The sequence below is a fragment of the Pleuronectes platessa genome, chromosome 8 (assembly GCF_947347685.1).
Source record: "Pleuronectes platessa chromosome 8, fPlePla1.1, whole genome shotgun sequence".
In the NCBI taxonomy this organism is placed as follows: Eukaryota; Metazoa; Chordata; class Actinopteri; order Pleuronectiformes; family Pleuronectidae; genus Pleuronectes; species Pleuronectes platessa.
Window position 1 is genome coordinate 4371701 of NC_070633.1, and position 18617 is coordinate 4390317.

The following is an 18617-nucleotide window of genomic DNA, read 5'->3' on the forward strand; positions in this document are numbered from 1 at the left end:
CCTTTTCTGTGATGAAGTTTAACCAGGGCCGGCCCAAGCCTTTCGGGGGCCCTAAGCAGAATTTGATATTGGGGCCCCCCTCCCACCTAGCGGAGTCATTTGCGCTCGACGATTATTGACAAAAATGTCACACTACAATGATTTGACAATGAATTAATTGACATTATCAATTGTATTAATACTGAATTACGTAGATGTGATTTCCTGTATTTTTTATATGGCCAGCTGGAGAAGGGAAATACCTAAATTTAAGCATATTCATAGCATTTTGCTTTTTGACTTATTGAGATGGTGACTTGGGCTTGGGCTTCAGTGCCCCTTGACCTCTTGGGCCTGGAAGGCTCATTCAGTTGCTCTCATGCCAAAAATATTCTAGACTTTTGTCCCTTGATAGACCCCTGTATTATTATAGTCGTTATTTACACCAAAACAGTCACCTTTTAACCTTAGAGGGCACTTAGATCACAGATTTATTTTAAACTTTCATATTCAAAGTAAAGCATCAAGTGTGGTTTACTGAAGTTAAATTGTAAAATAATTAAATACAACAGCATTTGTATTTTTTTTTAAAGTATCAGTTTAATAAACAGATCTTTCAACAGATTTGTAAATGTGCAATCTTAAACTGAAATCAAAATACACAAACATTAGTATTATCAAAAATAACATTAAAAAATAAAAAATAAATAATGATAGTGCCTCTGTATTCCAAACAAACGATCACAAACATATTAAATAAATAATTTGCAACTGTGCAAATGCGTATTAAGTTAGCAATTTCCAATTACAAAATAAAACCAAAATAGACAAGCATGAATATAATAAAAAATAGAACGTTACATAGATACATAGATTAAATAATGAAAGTGACTCAGTATTCAATTAACCTTTTAAACTAACTATTTGGAACTTCTAAAATCAAACTGTTTCAAAACATTCAAATAAACGATAATAACAAAACTGATAAGTCAGTAACATGACAGCAAGGGTTCAACAATCAATTATTGTGAAAATATTCCCAACTGTCTCAATACAATGTAACTGTCCTCAAAATCTTTCCTTCCTAGCTTTTTGGGAGGCAAAGTCATTGATGACATCATTATATGATATTGCTTGGCCAACTTTGCTATTAATACTAATAACAGAAAGTCCACTTAATCTTTCCTGAGCCATCGATGATCTCAGGTATGTTTTAATTAATTTTAGCTTGGAAAAGCTCCTCTCTGCTGAGGCAACTGTCACAGGCAGAGTGCAGGCTATCCTGAGAGCTACCCAAAGATTTGGGTAAACCTCACACATCTCGTTTTGTGAGGTTTTTTTTTAAATGTGTCATGTCATATTAAAAGACTATGTAGCCATTTGCCATCAAGAAAAACCTCACCTGCTGTATCATCAGCTGTGGAGGCACTGACACTTGATGACACATCGGGGGCAGGTACAGTTGGTTGTGCTCCAAAATACTTCAACAGTGTTCCTGGAAAAATAACATTGCAAAAGTGCATAGTTGATAGTGAGTTTATGAAAAATGAGTTTATTTTGCCATCATTACTTACACTCATCAACAAACAATTCCACACCTAACCATTCCTATTCTAGTGAGGCAAAATAAGGCACAGCCTAATTGCAGTGTGGTGAACACTTAACATCCTAAATATAATATTAATACAATATAAGTATATTTTTATCACAGACGTCTCCTCACTTCAACATGGTGTTTTCTCATAAAGACCAATAGGCCATCTCTCAACAAAGATCTTAGGGCAGAGCGCACATTGTGCTCCATCTTTGGCTGAGATGTCACTTTTACTAACGTGCACAGGCACAGCAATGCTAGCTTGCATCCCTTACACCTAGAAGGTTAAGTTCACCTTTGGCTGTTTCCTCCAATATAAACCGATATCTCACGGACTAAGACTCTGCACTTAGTCGCTGTCAGACTCACCACTATGTCACATTTATAAAACAGTACTGTTTTCATGTAGCTAGCTACTAGTGCTAATGTCCACCTCAGTCAGCGAGCTAACGTTAGATTAAGCCTGGCAAGAGCTAGCAGTACATGTTTGATTGAACATCCTAAACATTGCCAATATCGTTGACATCTGATATACACCTAGATAAATGTATATTAATGAGATACATACACTGTTGATGAATATAGCTCATGTGATGGCAAATATAAGATGACATTAACTCGCTAGCTAGCTAGCTAACTCCTATGATAGCTTGAGCTGCTCCTCCCTCAAATGAGTTCAAAACATATTTTAAATAATCATGCAATCATACCTTTATCTTGCTCTTTTTTCTCATCTTCTGTCCTTTTCTTTTTCCGTTTTTGGGCACCAGAGAGATACGTCCTTTTAGATGACATGCTTATATATGTCCCTTCCAACTTAACCTTGAGTATTATGCAGTGTCTGTCTATGACCGCGAATTATCTGTCAGCAGATTGAGCACGCAGTTGATATGCATGACTTGAACGCTGGCAGATATATTGATCGTAAAATCAGAATTTTCTTGTATAGATGTATTCTTTATTTCATTCAATCAGGTCACTTGTTTAAGTTATTTAATATTATTATTATTATTATTTTTAATTATTTTTAATTATAATTTTTTTTTTCCGATAGGGGGCCCCCTGGCGGTCAGGAGGCCCCAAGCGCCCGCTTGTATCGCTTATGCCTCGGGCCGGGCCTGAGTTTAACAAATCCAGATACTGATCCTCTCTCACTGATGATCACCTGTCAGCTGTCCTTCACATATCCACCTCAGATATTCAACCTGACTTCAGTGCACTTGTTCAAGCCCAAAACAGACTAGATTTCTCTCACTTAACAAGAAAAAAAACAACAACCAGCAAATATGGTGATAAGACTATATGCAAATAGTAATAGCACTTTGTATACAGTTAATTTAAAGCTGATCTTTGGAATACTGCAAACTGTTCTTGTAAATGTTGATTAAAGTGTGATATAATGTTGGCGTTATTACTTTACCTGCCTCACTTTTTCATTGCCTAACCATAACATTTAGTCTTAGCTGTAGAGGCTTATCAAATTATTATGAGTAGAATTGAGTTCAGCTTATTGGTCCGGCCCTCCACAACTGTCCATGTTTCTCATGTGGCCCCTCGAGAAAATGAATTGCTCACCCCTGCCTTAAATGATACAAAAGAATGAGAGACGATAGTTTGATTGAGGTCTTTGTCTGTTGTAACCCATGGCATGTACTTTTCCATTTGTAGCCAAGCATGGTTAAATCTACACTTCCCTGGCATAGTGCCTTATCCCGCCTGCTTCCCCACCGAACTTTTCAATTAGTATGAGAGCGTATGCCTGCTTGTATTTTGAGCGTATTTCTTTTGAAAGCATATGAATTATTTAAAACTCAGCGTAAATGAACGACATGAAAATATGAATGTAACAAATGTCCATGACTTTTGAACTTTTCCAGGCCTGGAAATAAACATTTTACAATTCCATGAACTTTTCCAGGTTTTTCATGGCCGTAGGAACCCTGAGAGAGACTTAATCTAACCTAATTCCTTTCAGGCGTGTGTGTGTGTGTGTGTGTGTGTGTGTGTGTGTGTGTGTGTGTGTGTGTGTGTGTGTGTGTGTGTGTGTGTGTGTGTGTGTGTGTGTGTGTGTGTGTGTGTGTGTGTGTGTGTGTGTGTGTGTGTGTGTGTGTGTTTTTGAGAGAGTAAAGGTGTTATCATAATTTATAGTGCTGTGTACCTATACAGTCATACCAACAAACTAATTTTGATACTAAAAAAATATGTACACAAAATGCAGTTTTTACACAAGGATTTAATTTACTGAGGGAAAGGAAAGTTAAAAACCTTTCAAGCTATCTGGACCAATGTGAAAACACAAATTATCGTAAATCAATTAACCAACAATAAGTACACCTGCCAAAATGTATTGTTTATTTATTTAGCAGAATTATGCAAAAAACTACTGGACAGGTTACCACAAAACCTGATGGAAGGATGTCGTACAGGTCAGGGAAGAACTCACTACACTTTGCTGGGGATCTGCATCTGGGTGCAGCTGCAAACTGATCTGATCAGTTCACTCAAAATATGAGTGTGTTAAATGAACTGCGCTTTTTTAGTGCATTCATGGACAACACTCCTGACCACTGTGATACTTACTGTTTAATTTGTTTCAATAACCTTTTTCTCTGTTTTGAATTGCGATGCGCTCTGTTAAACTGCATGATGTGTATACACATGAGGTGGATAACTGTAGCCTGTGATGTACAGAAAGGCCGATTCAGAATACAGTGCATAAATGGTTTCCAGCAACTCACTGCATTGGCAAACACCCTAAGTGTTTCAATGTAAAACATTGTTCCCAAATCCCAGACGTTTTAAGGATTACACATGAGGCCCCCTTGTGGAATGTTAAACTGGGCTGAATCTACAGGAGTTTAAAAAAGATTTTATTGAGTTGAATAACGAAATAGTTACTGATAGGAATTGTATGGATTGATATTTTTTGTATTAATCCATGCATTCATTAATTTTCTTATTTCCTCTTCCAAGGTGTTTTTTGTCAGCGTTTGTTGTCTGTAAAAAAGGATTTAACAAAAACTATTGGATGGATTACCAGGATGGGCTTTGGGTCAGGAAAGAAAGAACCCATTAAAATGTGTTGCAGATCCAGATCAAGGGTGTATCCAGTAACCTTTTTCACATTCTTTAACATTGTGAGATAAGGGGTTTTGCAACATTTTTGTTGATTTCTCGGAGAATAAATCCTGAATATTGATTTCTAAAAAGGCATATAAGCCTCAGAGAGAGAGAGAGACACATGTGAGGGATCCCTCTCCCAGGACGGACAGTAGTGCAATATGTCAAGTGTAAAGGAGAACATCATCAAGATAATGGTTCTAGCAGCATTGATAAGAATTAACATTTTGAAACATAACTGAAGGTCAATGAATTGATGGATATTGTCAGTAATGGTTGAGTATCTGAGGAGAAATACTATATATCAAGTAGTCCTGCTGCAATCATAGTCTATTTGATGCAGAACCAAATTTAGATCTGGATCTAGTGAATTTACATGTGGTTTCCTAAAGGGATTGTTGGGCCTTGGAGGAGGTATGCAGTTTCTGACTGCCATTGTAGTATTGTGAACCTTCCTAGAAGTGGCAAGTCCACTCAAATTCCTCAAGGAGGTTACAAAAGTACCCAGATAGACATGGACAAAAACTGCTGGCCCCAGTTAAAGTCAGTAATCATGATTACATAATAACATTGGGCAAAAAACGGCATCCATGTGAAGGTTGCAAGGTAAAAATACCACTGATCCCCTCAATTTGGCGGATGACCTCAGGAGTTCATGTCGGAAAACCGCTATTCCAACTTCTGTCATTACTCATCTCTACTTTCCATTGGTTAATATTAAACTCACATCACTGGTTCATTTCTTGTCAGTGAGCTGTACTCCTACGGGTATCATAGTGGGAACTGCTGTACTGGCTCACAGTTTATCGTGTTTTATATTTGTTCCCTGATGATAATTCCCATCGACTCCAAGCTGAGATGTTGAAATAAAAATATTAGTCAATTACATATTTTACAGATTTACTTTAAGGCAAGGCTTCATAATCATAACTTCTGAAAATAATACATAAACTTTAGAGTACGTAAAAATAATTCAACCTTAACATAATCAGTCTGACCTCCAGACAACAAGCTGGGTTACACAAACAGAGTCCTCACATGTTCCATAAGAAAATCATCACAGCTTCAACTTTAAACCTGTAGGAAAATTGGTTAGACAGATCACAGACATACACTGTCTGTATATCATCATTACAGTTCACACAGGGAACGATGTGTGAGTACACGTCCCTGCATTAACAACAAGATGACTTAGTATCTAAACAGTCTATGAATGGTATAGAAAGTACATTGGTACAAGTTTTTCTGATGTAACACACGTGAAAACCGCTGCGTACCCCTCCTTACATCATGACCTTCACATGCCCACTATGTGTTTCTGCCCTTTACTGCGCCTAATCGCAACCAGGTTAAAACAAATTAAATGAATGTCTCAAATTCATATAAAAAGAATTAACATTATTTCACTTGTATCACTCTATAGTCAAATCACGAATCATAAATTCGTAGTTATTAAAGAGCATTTTAATAAACGGTTAGAATCATCCAGGCAGTAAATGGGCATTCCGTTTTGGGGTCCTTCAGCTTTGCATGGTGCAACATGTGTTGGATAATTCCAGAAGAAGCTCCCTAGCTTTTTAAGTCTAAAGACGAGCGGCGTGTTCCGGACCTGAGCGCTGTGTCTCTCCCCCTGGACGTCTGAAGACACACCGACATTTTGACTTCTTCTCGCTGCCCTTCTCCTCCTCTCCTCGGCAGTTTGTGGACTCTGCTTAGACGTAAAACGCTGCGGACGTTTTATTAAAATATTGTTAGCCTGTTACCCGAGTTGTCAAAATGTTGAGTGTCGCTAGCAGCGTTTCAAGGACTCTCCCGACAAGGAGCTGTACAAGAAACGTGTCATCTTTAATCAAGAAGGTTAGTATCACACATCCTCATATTTGTTATTACATACTCTTGTAATGTATCACATTAATACGAGATGGGAAAACGCCGGTCTTGTGACGACGTCCGGTTGGCTTAGCATGCTAACAGCTAGCGTGAGGCCAGCTTACTCAATCGTGACAACCTTCACAGCTGTCATTTAATTGAAACGATGAAAGCGCACAATAAGTCGTGTTTAACGCTAAAATAAGTCACTTCTCCGAGTGGACGTCGTTGCTTTGCTTTTTTGGAGCAATTGAATGTGGTTTGGTCCATGCTAACCTGCGCTAGCTCACTTTTGACTTCTGACCTGTCACACGCCTGGCAAGATCCATCCTGTGTTGTGCGTGAGTGTTAATGTTTCTGTTGACATCATAATGTGTAAAGAAGTAAGTGTGTGTGATGTGACAATGGTTCACCTCCTCGATGGCTGTAGCAGATGAGCCGATCAGTGACCTTCGGTGCGGTGTCCCTACCCCCCAAACGCTCTGCAGCATTTCTCCATAGCTTAATATGTCCATCACCTGATGATCAGCGATTTATAACTTTTTAATGTTGACTTATATTAATGAACAACATTTTCGCCACTTTTCTGACTGTGGTCGAATTATGGTGTTTGTGTTCCACATTGGCTATCCTATTGCCACATTTCATAATTTCACTCTTAAATCCAAGTTACTTCTTATTGTAGCGTGTAACAAAAAATGTGTTGGATTCCAGAATCATTTTGTGATCCATTGTAGCCACACAGGCATGAATTATAATTTATATTCTACATAGTATAAAATCTGGTAACAGCTGTGTAACAGTCTTCTGATGTGTCCACAGGCCTGCTGGAGCGGCTTCCAACCAAACGCCCTCCGAGCCCTGTCCAGGAGAGACTATGCGTGAGTATCAACATTAAAGGGCCTCAAATAACTTGAAAGTGATACAAATGCAGTCTCGAAATAGTTATTGATGGAAGATTTACATTGAAAACTGTGCATGATTCCTGTGCAATATTCCAAGTCACATTCCACATTGAAAAATGTTGTCTCTCCCAAGGCAGGGTCTTTGGTACAATAGCAAATGTAAATACAATGATATGAGGATTTTCTTGTCGTTGATATATTTAGTTGTATGTTGCTAAAATAACAGTGCTGTTTGATTATGTGATGCAGGTCAGAAGCCATCAAAGGTTCAGTCATCGGCATTGACTTGGGAACAACCAACTCCTGTGTTGCTGTTATGGACGGGAAACAGGCGAAGGTGAGGATGAACACTCACTGCCTGTCATGTGGTCAGTTAATGTGGAATATGAACACGACCTTAAGTCCTCGATACTTCAGTGTGTCAAAATTGTATGAAGTTGATCAGTAAGTTGGATTGGACTATACCTGTAGTGTCGTTGTGACAATGTAACTTAGGTGTGGTGTGACATGTCATTCATTTTTAGCTGTTTATTTGAATTAAAGTTTCATCGTGTAGGATTAAGTGGTGAAGTTGCACTTTGCCGCTGAATACCCGTCAGCTCACCCCGCCTCCCAAACATGAAAGAGAACCTGTGGCAGCCTTTCGTTGTCATAAAAACTCGAAAGTTGTTTAGTTTAGGCTACTGTAAAAAAACAAAACACGGTGGCTTCCCTAGAGAGGACCATCTCCAGATATAAATATAAAGTATTTAAATATAAATGCCCAGGCTATGGTAAAGAAAACAAATTGATGATCACACATGATTGTTTTGTAGTCTAATTCTGCCAATAGATCCCTTTCACCTACATCTTACACAATTAACTTTTAAACCTGTACTGGCACTTATTATTGTGCACACCTCGGCCAAGGCCCAACAGTCTCTAATTAAATCCCATGTACATTTAGATCTAAACTAAGTAGTAATAATCCTGCTAAGTAATTTATAAACTAATGCAGAAAAAACATAACCTCCTTCGTGAAGGTAATAACACACACAGACGCACTTCTTTTGTTGTGCATATTGGATTAAATGCATATTTATTTTAAACGGGAGCTTTTGGTCACATTTATAATTTCCATGAAGGAAAGGTTGGCAATTATGGAGGAAGTACAGGAAGGGAAAACAAGCTTGCATGTAAAAAACGAATTTCAATAAATTTCAAACTTGAGGTTTGTCATTTGTGATTGATCAAATTAAGGTCTTTTGATAGATGCAACTAATTTCAACATAATGGAATGAAACTGAGTATAAATGTATAATTTTCCCTCAGACTCAGAGTTACAAAACAAAATCCCTCTTTCTGCTTTGCTTTCACTGCTAACGTAGACCACATACAGTAGGTCATCTATGCAGACACGGAAAATAAATTAAAAGCATTTCTGGTAGGTAGCCTGTGTTTATCCCTCCTACCCGTCGTGGCAAATGAAAACTTTCTTGTGTGGTCGTGAGGTTTATATTAAGGATATGTGATGAAAACAAGTTGTATGTTCAAGTCTATGAAGCTTTTTTGGCAGACATGAACAACGGACTAATAATAATGCAACAACAATGGTAGTTGTTTATATTCAGGATAGTTGGGATATCTTAAGGCTTGTGTTTGCTAATCACAAACATTTGTGCTTGAATGTGTTTAGATTGTTTTCTTTTCTCCAGGATTAATAGATAGTTGATCCCATTTACTCACTGATGCATTTCAATTTTCTCTGACATTCTTGCCCACTTAATAGTTAATTGTGGTGTTGTACTCAACTGCAACACATTGAAATGTGTTCTTAAAGGAATAATTCACCCAAAATGTATCTACTCACACCTATGCCGACGGAGGGGTGGGTGAAGTGTGTGAGTCCACAAAACACTGCTAGAGTTTCAGGGGTAAACCGTGTCAGCTGATATCTTCCAACATGGTGCATTCAGGGACCGTTAGAAATGCTGACGTCCGCTTACTTAGTCACTTCTGGTGGAAATTTATTCTTCTGTGGTCTCATCCAAGTATCTGCAAGACCCGACTTTCATATTCGACTCGAATCAAGGTAACTTCCACCGTGTCTTATGCCTAAAAGTCCACCAGAAGTGGCCAAGCTAGCGGACGTTTGCATTTCTGACGGCCCCAGTATGCACCTCGTCGGAAGATATCAGAGGACTTTAAGGCTAAAAACACGGTGTAAATACACTTGTTTAGAGTCGAATATGAATATCGGGGCTTGTGTACACTTGGATGACATCACAGGAGCAATATGGAGGCATTTTATGCATTTATTTAAAAACTAAAATTACATCTGAAGATAAGTCCCTAATATTTTCTGTTGTATTGGATTCGGCTGCTACCTGGCTGATGCACTGTTTACCCATAAAAGTCCAGACGTGTTTTGTGGACTCAAACACTTCAACCGGCCCTCCATCGGCATAGGGTTGAGTAGATAAGGATTGAATTATGATTTTTGGGTGAACTATTCTTTTAATGCCCCCAAATGTTGCCAACAAAATTCTGACAATCTTTAGAAAAGGGTCTCAAGTAATTTTTTGTGTAGTTGAATGGAAATAAAGATGTCCTAACCACTTACCCCAACATGAGTGGCAATGCTCTCTGGTCTGAAGTTTGACAAAGCAAACATGGATTTCTGTTTGTCTCTCAGGTGTTGGAGAATGCAGAGGGAGCCAGGACGACTCCATCAGTCATTGCCTTCGCTGCGGATGGCGAGCGTCTAGTGGGCATGCCTGCTAAACGCCAGTCTGTCACCAACCCTGAGAACACTCTGTACGCCACCAAGAGACTAATTGGCCGTCGCTTTGACGATGCAGAGGTCCAGAAAGATCTGTGAGTTCACATTTGACGTTTGCTACCTCATTGGATTCCAGTATCTGAAGAAATGTTCGTTAACTGCGTTAAACGTATACCTCAAAGATGTAACTGTCTGTGTTAATGGCCAGTGTTTTTTTATTTATTTGGATATGGAAAAATGAGCATTGTGTGAATTAAACAATCTGAACACTGTTTTCATCAACAGGAAGAACGTACCCTACAAGATAGTACGTGCATCTAATGGTGATGCTTGGGTCGAGGCTCATGGGAAAATGTATTCCCCCAGCCAGGCTGGAGCTTTTGTTCTCATGAAAATGAAGGAGACTGCAGGTATGACTTCATCTGCACTAAACAAGTATTGTTTTGCTCTCAGTCGTCAACATGCGAGCATCAGTTTATATTATAATTTGATTTTTGTGTTGCAGAGAACTACCTGGGAACCAAAGTAAAGAACGCCGTCGTGACTGTACCAGCCTACTTCAATGATTCTCAGAGACAGGTACACAGGCACACACACACAAGGGCTACATAATATTAGGAAAACGTGTAATATGCGTTAACCTTGAATATTTGGGTGACTATATGACTTGCGATAAATAAACAAATAAGTAAATAAAGGTTTTCTGCTTTGCTTTCACTGCTAACATAGGCAAAATGGTGCAAACACTATTTAAACAATATTCACTAGTCTCATGATTTGCCTGACTCTTCATAGACGTTTGTTGGGATTTGGTGCTGTACAAATCCCAACATACATTACAGCAAGTCTTTTTGCATCATGAGGTGAATACCTTATATTCATTTTGAGAAACAAAACAATTCCTACAATTGAACTAAAAGAACTGCTTTAACAGGAGAGCATGAAAAGCGGTTCACACTGTTGTATCCATGTTAATTCTGTGGAATAAACTGAACAATGTCCCAGTTACTTCCCAAACAAGGCTACACTAAACTTCCGACAGGCAGAGATCTCAGATGGGTCGGAAGTTTGTTAGCAGACCTCTGAAATAGCTGACATTCAATGCTCCGTTATAGTAGCATATAGGATTTATCCTGATCAAGCAATTATCCAGGCACAGCTCCTGAGTGAAAGTGCCCAAGATGTGTTCTCTTCTTGGTGGTCTCGGGAACTTTGACAGCTTCTCTGGTATTTCCACAACATGTACTACGCAACTGTTATAGTTACTTCAGCCAAAAGACCTCCCTTCAACTGGCTTCCCCGGTGTTTCCACAACATGTACAATACAGCAACGGTAGTCACCTCAGCTAGTATCATCCTCGCCTCTTTTTTTAATTTGAGCAAATTAACACAACATTGCAAACCGTGCAAGGCCAAAATAACATGTTACTCGGTGAACCCTGACAGCCATGTCTGATCTGATTTGTTTGGTAAAGGCACGGTCACACATGTGAAAGTGAAGCAAATATTGTGGGTCAGAGTTGAACTCCGCACAAGCAAATGTATTACCCCCAACACTCTCTGATGCATTTATTTGATCGTCAGGCCACCAAAGATGCCGGTCAGATCTCAGGTCTGAACGTCCTGCGTGTCATCAACGAGCCAACAGCTGCTGCTCTGGCCTACGGACTGGAAAAAACCCAGGACAAGATGTGAGTAGAGCAGAATCTTCACTACAGTCCATCAGTAATAACAGTTATTACTGAAACATGAAAACAAATGAACAACTAGACAAGTTAATATAGGATTTATCCTCGTAGAGCTGCAATAAACCCACTCATGTCTGTTTCCAGTATTGCAGTGTATGATCTTGGTGGAGGTACGTTTGATATTTCTGTCCTGGAGATCCAGAAGGGAGTATTTGAGGTGAAGTCTACAAACGGTGACACTTTCCTGGGAGGAGAGGACTTTGACCAACACCTCCTCACACACATCGTCAAGGAGTTCAAGAGAGAGGTGCACAGTTTAACACTCTTTAGATAAGCCTCATCTGTAGTTCACTTTTTGTGTGAGTTTCTCACATGCGCTGTCATTTCGCATCTTTCCAGTCTGGTGTGGATCTGATGAAAGACAACATGGCTCTTCAGAGAGTTAGAGAGGCTGCAGAGAAGGCCAAGTGTGAGCTGTCGTCTTCACTGCAGGTAAAGGATGATTGATGCTGGTCATATACAGGTTCTACAAATGTTTCTGTCCAACCATACACCAATTAAGATAGAAAAATAATTTACTCTTAAGAAACTTTAGAACAATCTTACCTTTTTTGGCCACTTGAGTCTGTATATTCCGAGGTTATCGTTGGCATTAATCCCACAGTTTATCTCTAAGTCTGCTGTTCTGTCCCGTCTGTGTGTATATAGCTCAGTATTATGGTGCTATATTGTGCTTTACTGCAGCAGTTTAAGAGGTTTGTGAACTTTGCTGATCATGACAGCAGAGCAGGCAAAGATGCAAGGTTTTTACAGACTGTTCAACTTTTATGTAGCATTATAAAAAAATTTTTGCTTTTTGAGGGTGGAAGTTTTGGATATGGTTATGGTAAGAAAAGAAGGAATTTTTACCTATGCATTGATTAATCTGCAGGGCCGCAGAAATGCCAAAATTTACAAAAACTCTCAGCCTCTTAGGCAGAGGGAGAAATTAAATTAAAACATTTGATTGCCTAAATGTTTAGCTTTCATGTAAATAATTGCAGTTTCCCTGAACATTTTTAGTTTACTTTTCAAACATCAAAGCTGGCAAACTCTTGAGATACATCCTACTCTTCCTCAAGCTTATCTCTTACTGACTGACGCCGGGTTCACACTGGACGCGGAAGTGATGCTGAAGCGGAAAAAATAGACTCGACGCCGAAGCGATCGCTTCACAGCGCGACGCACCCTTGGCGCGGCGCTTCAGCGCCCGGTGTGCGCCCGGCGTGAGCCTCATTGTTCAGTTAGTCAGCAGGAACATTGTCTGGGTCTGAATCTTCTTCATTGTAATTACATTTTTTTATTTTTATGAAAGGCTACTTAAAAACTACATTTATATAACGTTTCACATGTCCTGAGAGTATTTCAGCGAATTGCTGTATGTATTCAGTCACATGTCTTGAAAACAATACATCGTACATGAGATGCACACGACGCATCCGGCTATAAAAGGAGAAGCACGCAACTGGTCTTATTGGGTTAAGCTCTTTTGTAATCATTAATTAGCAACCTTAAACTCTGATTTGAGTGGCTCAGGTCACAAAAGTATAAGTTATTTGTCATATATAATATAACCGGGTCACCAGTAAAAAGTGTTGTACGAGAACATTTCATCTCAGCAATAAGTCACAATGTAATTTCACATGATGGTCAAACAGATTGACAGTAACAATATAATCCCTCATTACATGGAAAGTTTGTGTACTAATATGTCTACTATGTTGGAGTGAACCCCTATATCACACTCACATAAACACATAAAGCAACACTGACTGTTAAATAATGAACCAAGCAGAAAACGCATGGAACAACATTGTCAACTGTGACCGTGTCAAACCTTTTAGTTGTAATATTTCTTTTCATGTTTCTTTTGTCACAGACGGATATCAACCTTCCTTACCTGACCATGGATGCCTCTGGTCCCAAACATCTCAACATCAAGCTGACGCGTTCACAATTTGAGGGCATCGTGGCCGACTTGATCCGCCGCACCGTGGCTCCCTGTCAGAAGGCCATGCAGGATGCAGAGGTTTCAAAGGGGGACATTGGAGAGGTGCTGCTGGTTGGAGGCATGAGCCGCATGCCCAAGGTACACAACATACTGTACACACTCACAAGGATTAACTGGTGTCCAATAAACAGTTAAACTGACTGAACAAATGCGTGGTTTGAGTTGTAGAGTTTGAGTTGCTGAGTGAGTGACATGAAGTCATCCAAATGAGGATTGTACAGACGCACTTGTATAAGTCAACATTTAGTCAAGCTAACACTTTGTTTTCCCGTAGGTTCAGCAGACAGTTCAGGACCTGTTTGGCCGCGCTCCCAGCAAGTCTGTCAACCCAGATGAAGCTGTTGCCATAGGAGCAGCCATCCAGGGAGGCGTATTGGCCGGTGATGTCACTGACGTGCTCCTGTTGGATGTGACACCGTTGTCACTGGGTATTGAGACTCTTGGCGGAGTCTTCACCAAACTTATCAACAGGAACACTACAATTCCTACCAAGAAAAGCCAGGTACTGAGACTAAGGCTGCACTGCTTCTCCAGAGCAATACTGAAAAAGTGCTTCTCAGGTTAAAATGTAAACGCTGTCACCCTAAATTTCCACTTTGTCCTCACCCCTCTGCTTCCAGGTGTTCTCCACGGCAGCTGACGGACAGACACAGGTGGAGATCAAGGTATGTCAGGGCGAGAGAGAGATGGCGGCAGACAACAAGGTGCTGGGTCAGTTCACTCTGGTGGGTATCCCCCCAGCCCCCCGCGGAGTTCCCCAGGTTGAGGTCACCTTCGACATTGATGCCAACGGTATCGTCCACGTTTCCGCCAAGGACAAGGGCACCGGCCGCGAGCAGCAGAGTAAGTTTTTGTAGTTAGTCTGAGGCTCAAATATTTAACAGTAAATTAAAATTTTGGGATTTTTTTATTATTAAGAGATTCATGTCCTTTATGAGTAGCTTTAATTAGTACATTAAAAACATGACAGTGCTATGCGTTTCGTAAACTTCATCTCATGTCTTCCTCAGTTGTCATCCAGTCATCAGGAGGTCTCAGTAAAGATGATATTGAGAACATGGTCAGGAATGCGGAGAAGTACGCAGAGGAGGACAGGAGAAGGAAGGTGAGGGGTTCAAAACTTATGGCTAAATTGTATTTATACAGACACTATTCCATACCGTTACAGAAGGTTAAATTAATTTCTCACTGTGTTATTGTCTGTAGGAAAGCGTGGAGGCCGTCAACATGGCTGAGGGAATTGTTCACGACACAGAATCCAAGATGGAGGAGTTCAAAGACCAGCTTCCTGCTGATGAGGTAAAACATGAGGGAGGAAGTGAAGGAGTGTTCTCCGTAACCCGGCCATCACATTTGTATGAATATTAAATCTTACCCATTTAAAAAAAAACATAATCAATAATAGGTGGTCAGCGTTAATGCTGTGCGGCGGTGGCTACAAATGGTTCAGAGTATGTGAAACACTATGAAGTTGTCTTTATGAAATGATAGCGGGTCAGAAGACATCAGCTAAATGTGGTCTGTGATTTGAGCTAATATTTTTTTCTCAATTCTGTCCTACTTAGACATAAGAGCTGTCTACTTGTAATTACATACACTGAGACGCATGTTAATAGCAGATATGGACAGAGTCTAACTGTCTAAAGCATCCTCTGTCTGAACTGGAGAGATCATGTGTTTGAACAAGTGTATGGAGCATAGGAATAAACAGGTTTTAATACACAAATGAAAGTGAGGTTTTGCTGCTAGTGTCATAACAAATGAAACGGCTTTGTTTATTCACTTGTCCGCTCTGATCTTCCACTCATAGTGCACCAAGCTGAAAGAGGAGATCTCTAAAGTCAGAAATCTTCTGGCCAACAAGGACTCAGAAACAGGAGAAAACATCAAACAGGCAGCCACCAACCTGCAGCAGGCATCGCTGAAACTCTTTGAAATGGCCTACAAGAAAGTAAGGATCTTATTCACACTGATGCTGTATATCAACCTGGTGAAGACACTGTTGCATGCTCCTACCACACTCGACTTCTGTTCTTCTCTCTCTCTGTTGCTACACAATTTCAAATGAACTCTGCTCTTTTTCGATAAATAACAAACAAAAAATATCCAGCCCCCCTCTTTTTTTATCAACTTTTAACACAGCCCAGAGTGAAATGTAAACTGATTGTAGATTCAGAATAAAATGCATGAATATTACATTAAATTACATTTCCTCATCAAAGACGTGTCTTGGAAATGTCAGGGTTTCTGCTGAGTCTCAAAATTCAATAATCTCTAATAAAGAGTCAATAACATGGTAATGTTTGGCTCTTTAACATAAAACATTTCTCATTTGAAATATTGCAGGGTGTTCTTTTCCTGACTCAATTATCAATCAACTGTTAAAAGATTAGATATTTGGAATGTAACAATTAAACAGATTATAATAGTGTTCATTGAAATGATGATACCTGCAAATTACATATTTTCTGACTAAAGAAAATATTTTTTTAATTAAAAGCTGCAGTTGAAACAAACATTTTACCTGTAATTCTCATCTCTTCCTGCAGATGGCAGCAGAGCGGGAAGGCAGCGGCGGCGGCAGCAGCAGCTCGGGCTCATCGGAGGGAGACAAGAAAGAAGGGCAGCAGTAAATCGTAGCACTTGGTTGTCACATGGTTTCCATGACAACAGAGGACTGTTGGGTAAAGGGGTGGGGCGGGGGGGACGTCGGCAGTCCAGAGCATCAAGCTGAATCTACTTCATTCTCACCATAATATATTCTGCTGTGTTTCTGGCTGTAAAATACTCTATAGTCAGTGAACGCTCCTCCAGGTCCTGTCTGTAATTTAATTGTTTCAAAACATGTCTTGTATGTTTTCTTTTTTTTTTTAAGCTGTTAATTGACATTCTGAGCTAGTAAAAGTTGTACTTTTTTGTCTAAGATGTCATAGCTTTCATCTTTTGTTTTGTTGTGTTTGTGCACGTTCAGTTAGATGAAAGCTTGGTGCAGAGGACAACCCTGCTTCACCACGTCTACTTCATAATCTTGTACAGTGCTCGACGACAGGCATAGCTTCTCTTGTTTTAATAGTGCACTTATGTCAACTCTGAGGTGGGAAGCTCCTGCACTAAATTATTTAAGTACATTATATTTTTGTCAGAAACTTGCCACCTCTCACGGGTCCTGAATGCACTCTATACCTGCAGAACTGTGGTCATAAGGTGGTTTTCATTTCATCACTTTTATTCTTGAAATTGAGAACTGCATCAACACCACTCGGCAGACATTTGGTCCTTTTTGATCCGTCTCCTCTGACAGTTAAACATGCTTGTTTGACCCTGTCTACAGTCAAATCTCAGACTTAATAATCGGAGCACAATAGTAATGTACAAGTTATATCTGTGTGAATTGTCTCATATTTCCAAAAGAATAGTAAGACTTGATCTGGGAGAAATCCTTAAGTCCTCTGCATCCTCCCATTAAACACAGCATAGGTATCCAATCCAACTTATCCAACAGTTAAACTATAAATGAATTTGTAGGATCTGGATATTATTGTACAGCAGAGGATGAGGCCTTAGCTTACCTTCCCAACCAGACACATGCCAAGAAGTGGGGTCCATGAAAACCAGCGGAGGTGTCGAGAAATGAGCCCGGTTAGGTCAGTCCCCTTCGGTACAAAGTTATGTTGATGCCATAAATTGCTCTTTTTGATGTGATTATTGCTGCATACCTGCCGGATAATGATCGATGGGGTGTCTATATAGGAGGTAGTCAGGAAGCAGTATATTGATTGACCGAGGGGAAGGTTCTTGTTTTTTTTTTTCATTTTTTGGGGTGGATAATGTGATTATATTATTGGAGAGTAAAAATTATGTAATGTTTTTTTTCTAATAAAAATCTGAAATGTAATGTTTCCTCTTGGCACTACACGCATGTTTCCACTGGATATACATAAATACAGATCGAAGTAAGATGACAGACAAACCAAAAGTTTAGCAACAAAGAGCCTGAAGCAATTAAATGCAACACTACACAGCTCACACCTAATATATGTGGAAGGAATTTGTCTATTGAGTTGATAAAAACTAAAGGAAAAGATAACAGCCTCAATGTGTTATAATCTTAAAATTTATTTCTATCTGAATGAGTAATTGATTTAATTGGAATGTTAGAATGCCTGAACGGTCAGGTCGTCCAGAAAAAAACACGATACAGGTGCAGTTCAGGCTTGAAGCTATTTAATTCACACTTGTACAAGTGATACAGTATCCACATATTCACCCACATCCTCTGACAGCCATCTGTATATAAGGCAGCCAGTCTATCAATTCAGCCGGCACATACCAACTCCAAGAACCCCAAACATAATCCCAAGTTTAAATATACAATAAATATTTACCCAACTAACCACCCTGAATAAATAATATTGAATATCCTACTAGTTTCAATGAACTTCCCCCTGCCCACTTCCTTATTAGTTTAACCCCAGTGAACTATTAAAAAGACATTCGTGCCCCCGGTGAAGTCTTTTCCTGACCCAGTTCAAGTGGTCAGGACAAAAAGGGAGACACCAGTATACCAATCAAAGAATCTTTTATTTGTTAACCAAATCGCACCAAATTAACATGCCAAATCAAGGGTTAACATATGAGAGGTGGAGGTCAG

General features: G+C 39.5%; 1 protein-coding gene and 1 long non-coding RNA gene across 2 annotated transcripts; one reads left to right on the forward strand and one right to left on the reverse strand.

The window, feature by feature from the left end:
- Window positions 1-207: 207 nt before the first annotated feature.
- LOC128445977 (uncharacterized) lies at window positions 208-2674 on the reverse strand. The gene is made up of 2 exons (XR_008339533.1): window positions 2284-2674; window positions 208-1474 (listed from the first exon to the last, which is right to left on the reverse strand). It is a non-coding gene; the product is annotated as an uncharacterized LOC128445977 (long non-coding RNA).
- Window positions 2675-6212: 3538 nt separating this feature from the next.
- hspa9 (heat shock protein 9) lies at window positions 6213-17441 on the forward strand. The gene is made up of 16 exons (XM_053428699.1): window positions 6213-6550; window positions 7385-7443; window positions 7717-7804; window positions 10142-10323; window positions 10514-10638; window positions 10734-10807; window positions 11813-11919; window positions 12061-12223; window positions 12316-12408; window positions 13835-14044; window positions 14241-14468; window positions 14587-14809; window positions 14977-15071; window positions 15173-15265; window positions 15777-15917; window positions 16516-17441. The coding sequence occupies exons 1-16, from the start codon at window positions 6470-6472 to the stop codon at window positions 16597-16599; spliced, it is 2046 nt and encodes a 681-aa protein (XP_053284674.1). The 5' UTR covers window positions 6213-6469; the 3' UTR covers window positions 16600-17441.
- The last annotated feature ends 1176 nt before the right edge of the window (window positions 17442-18617 follow it).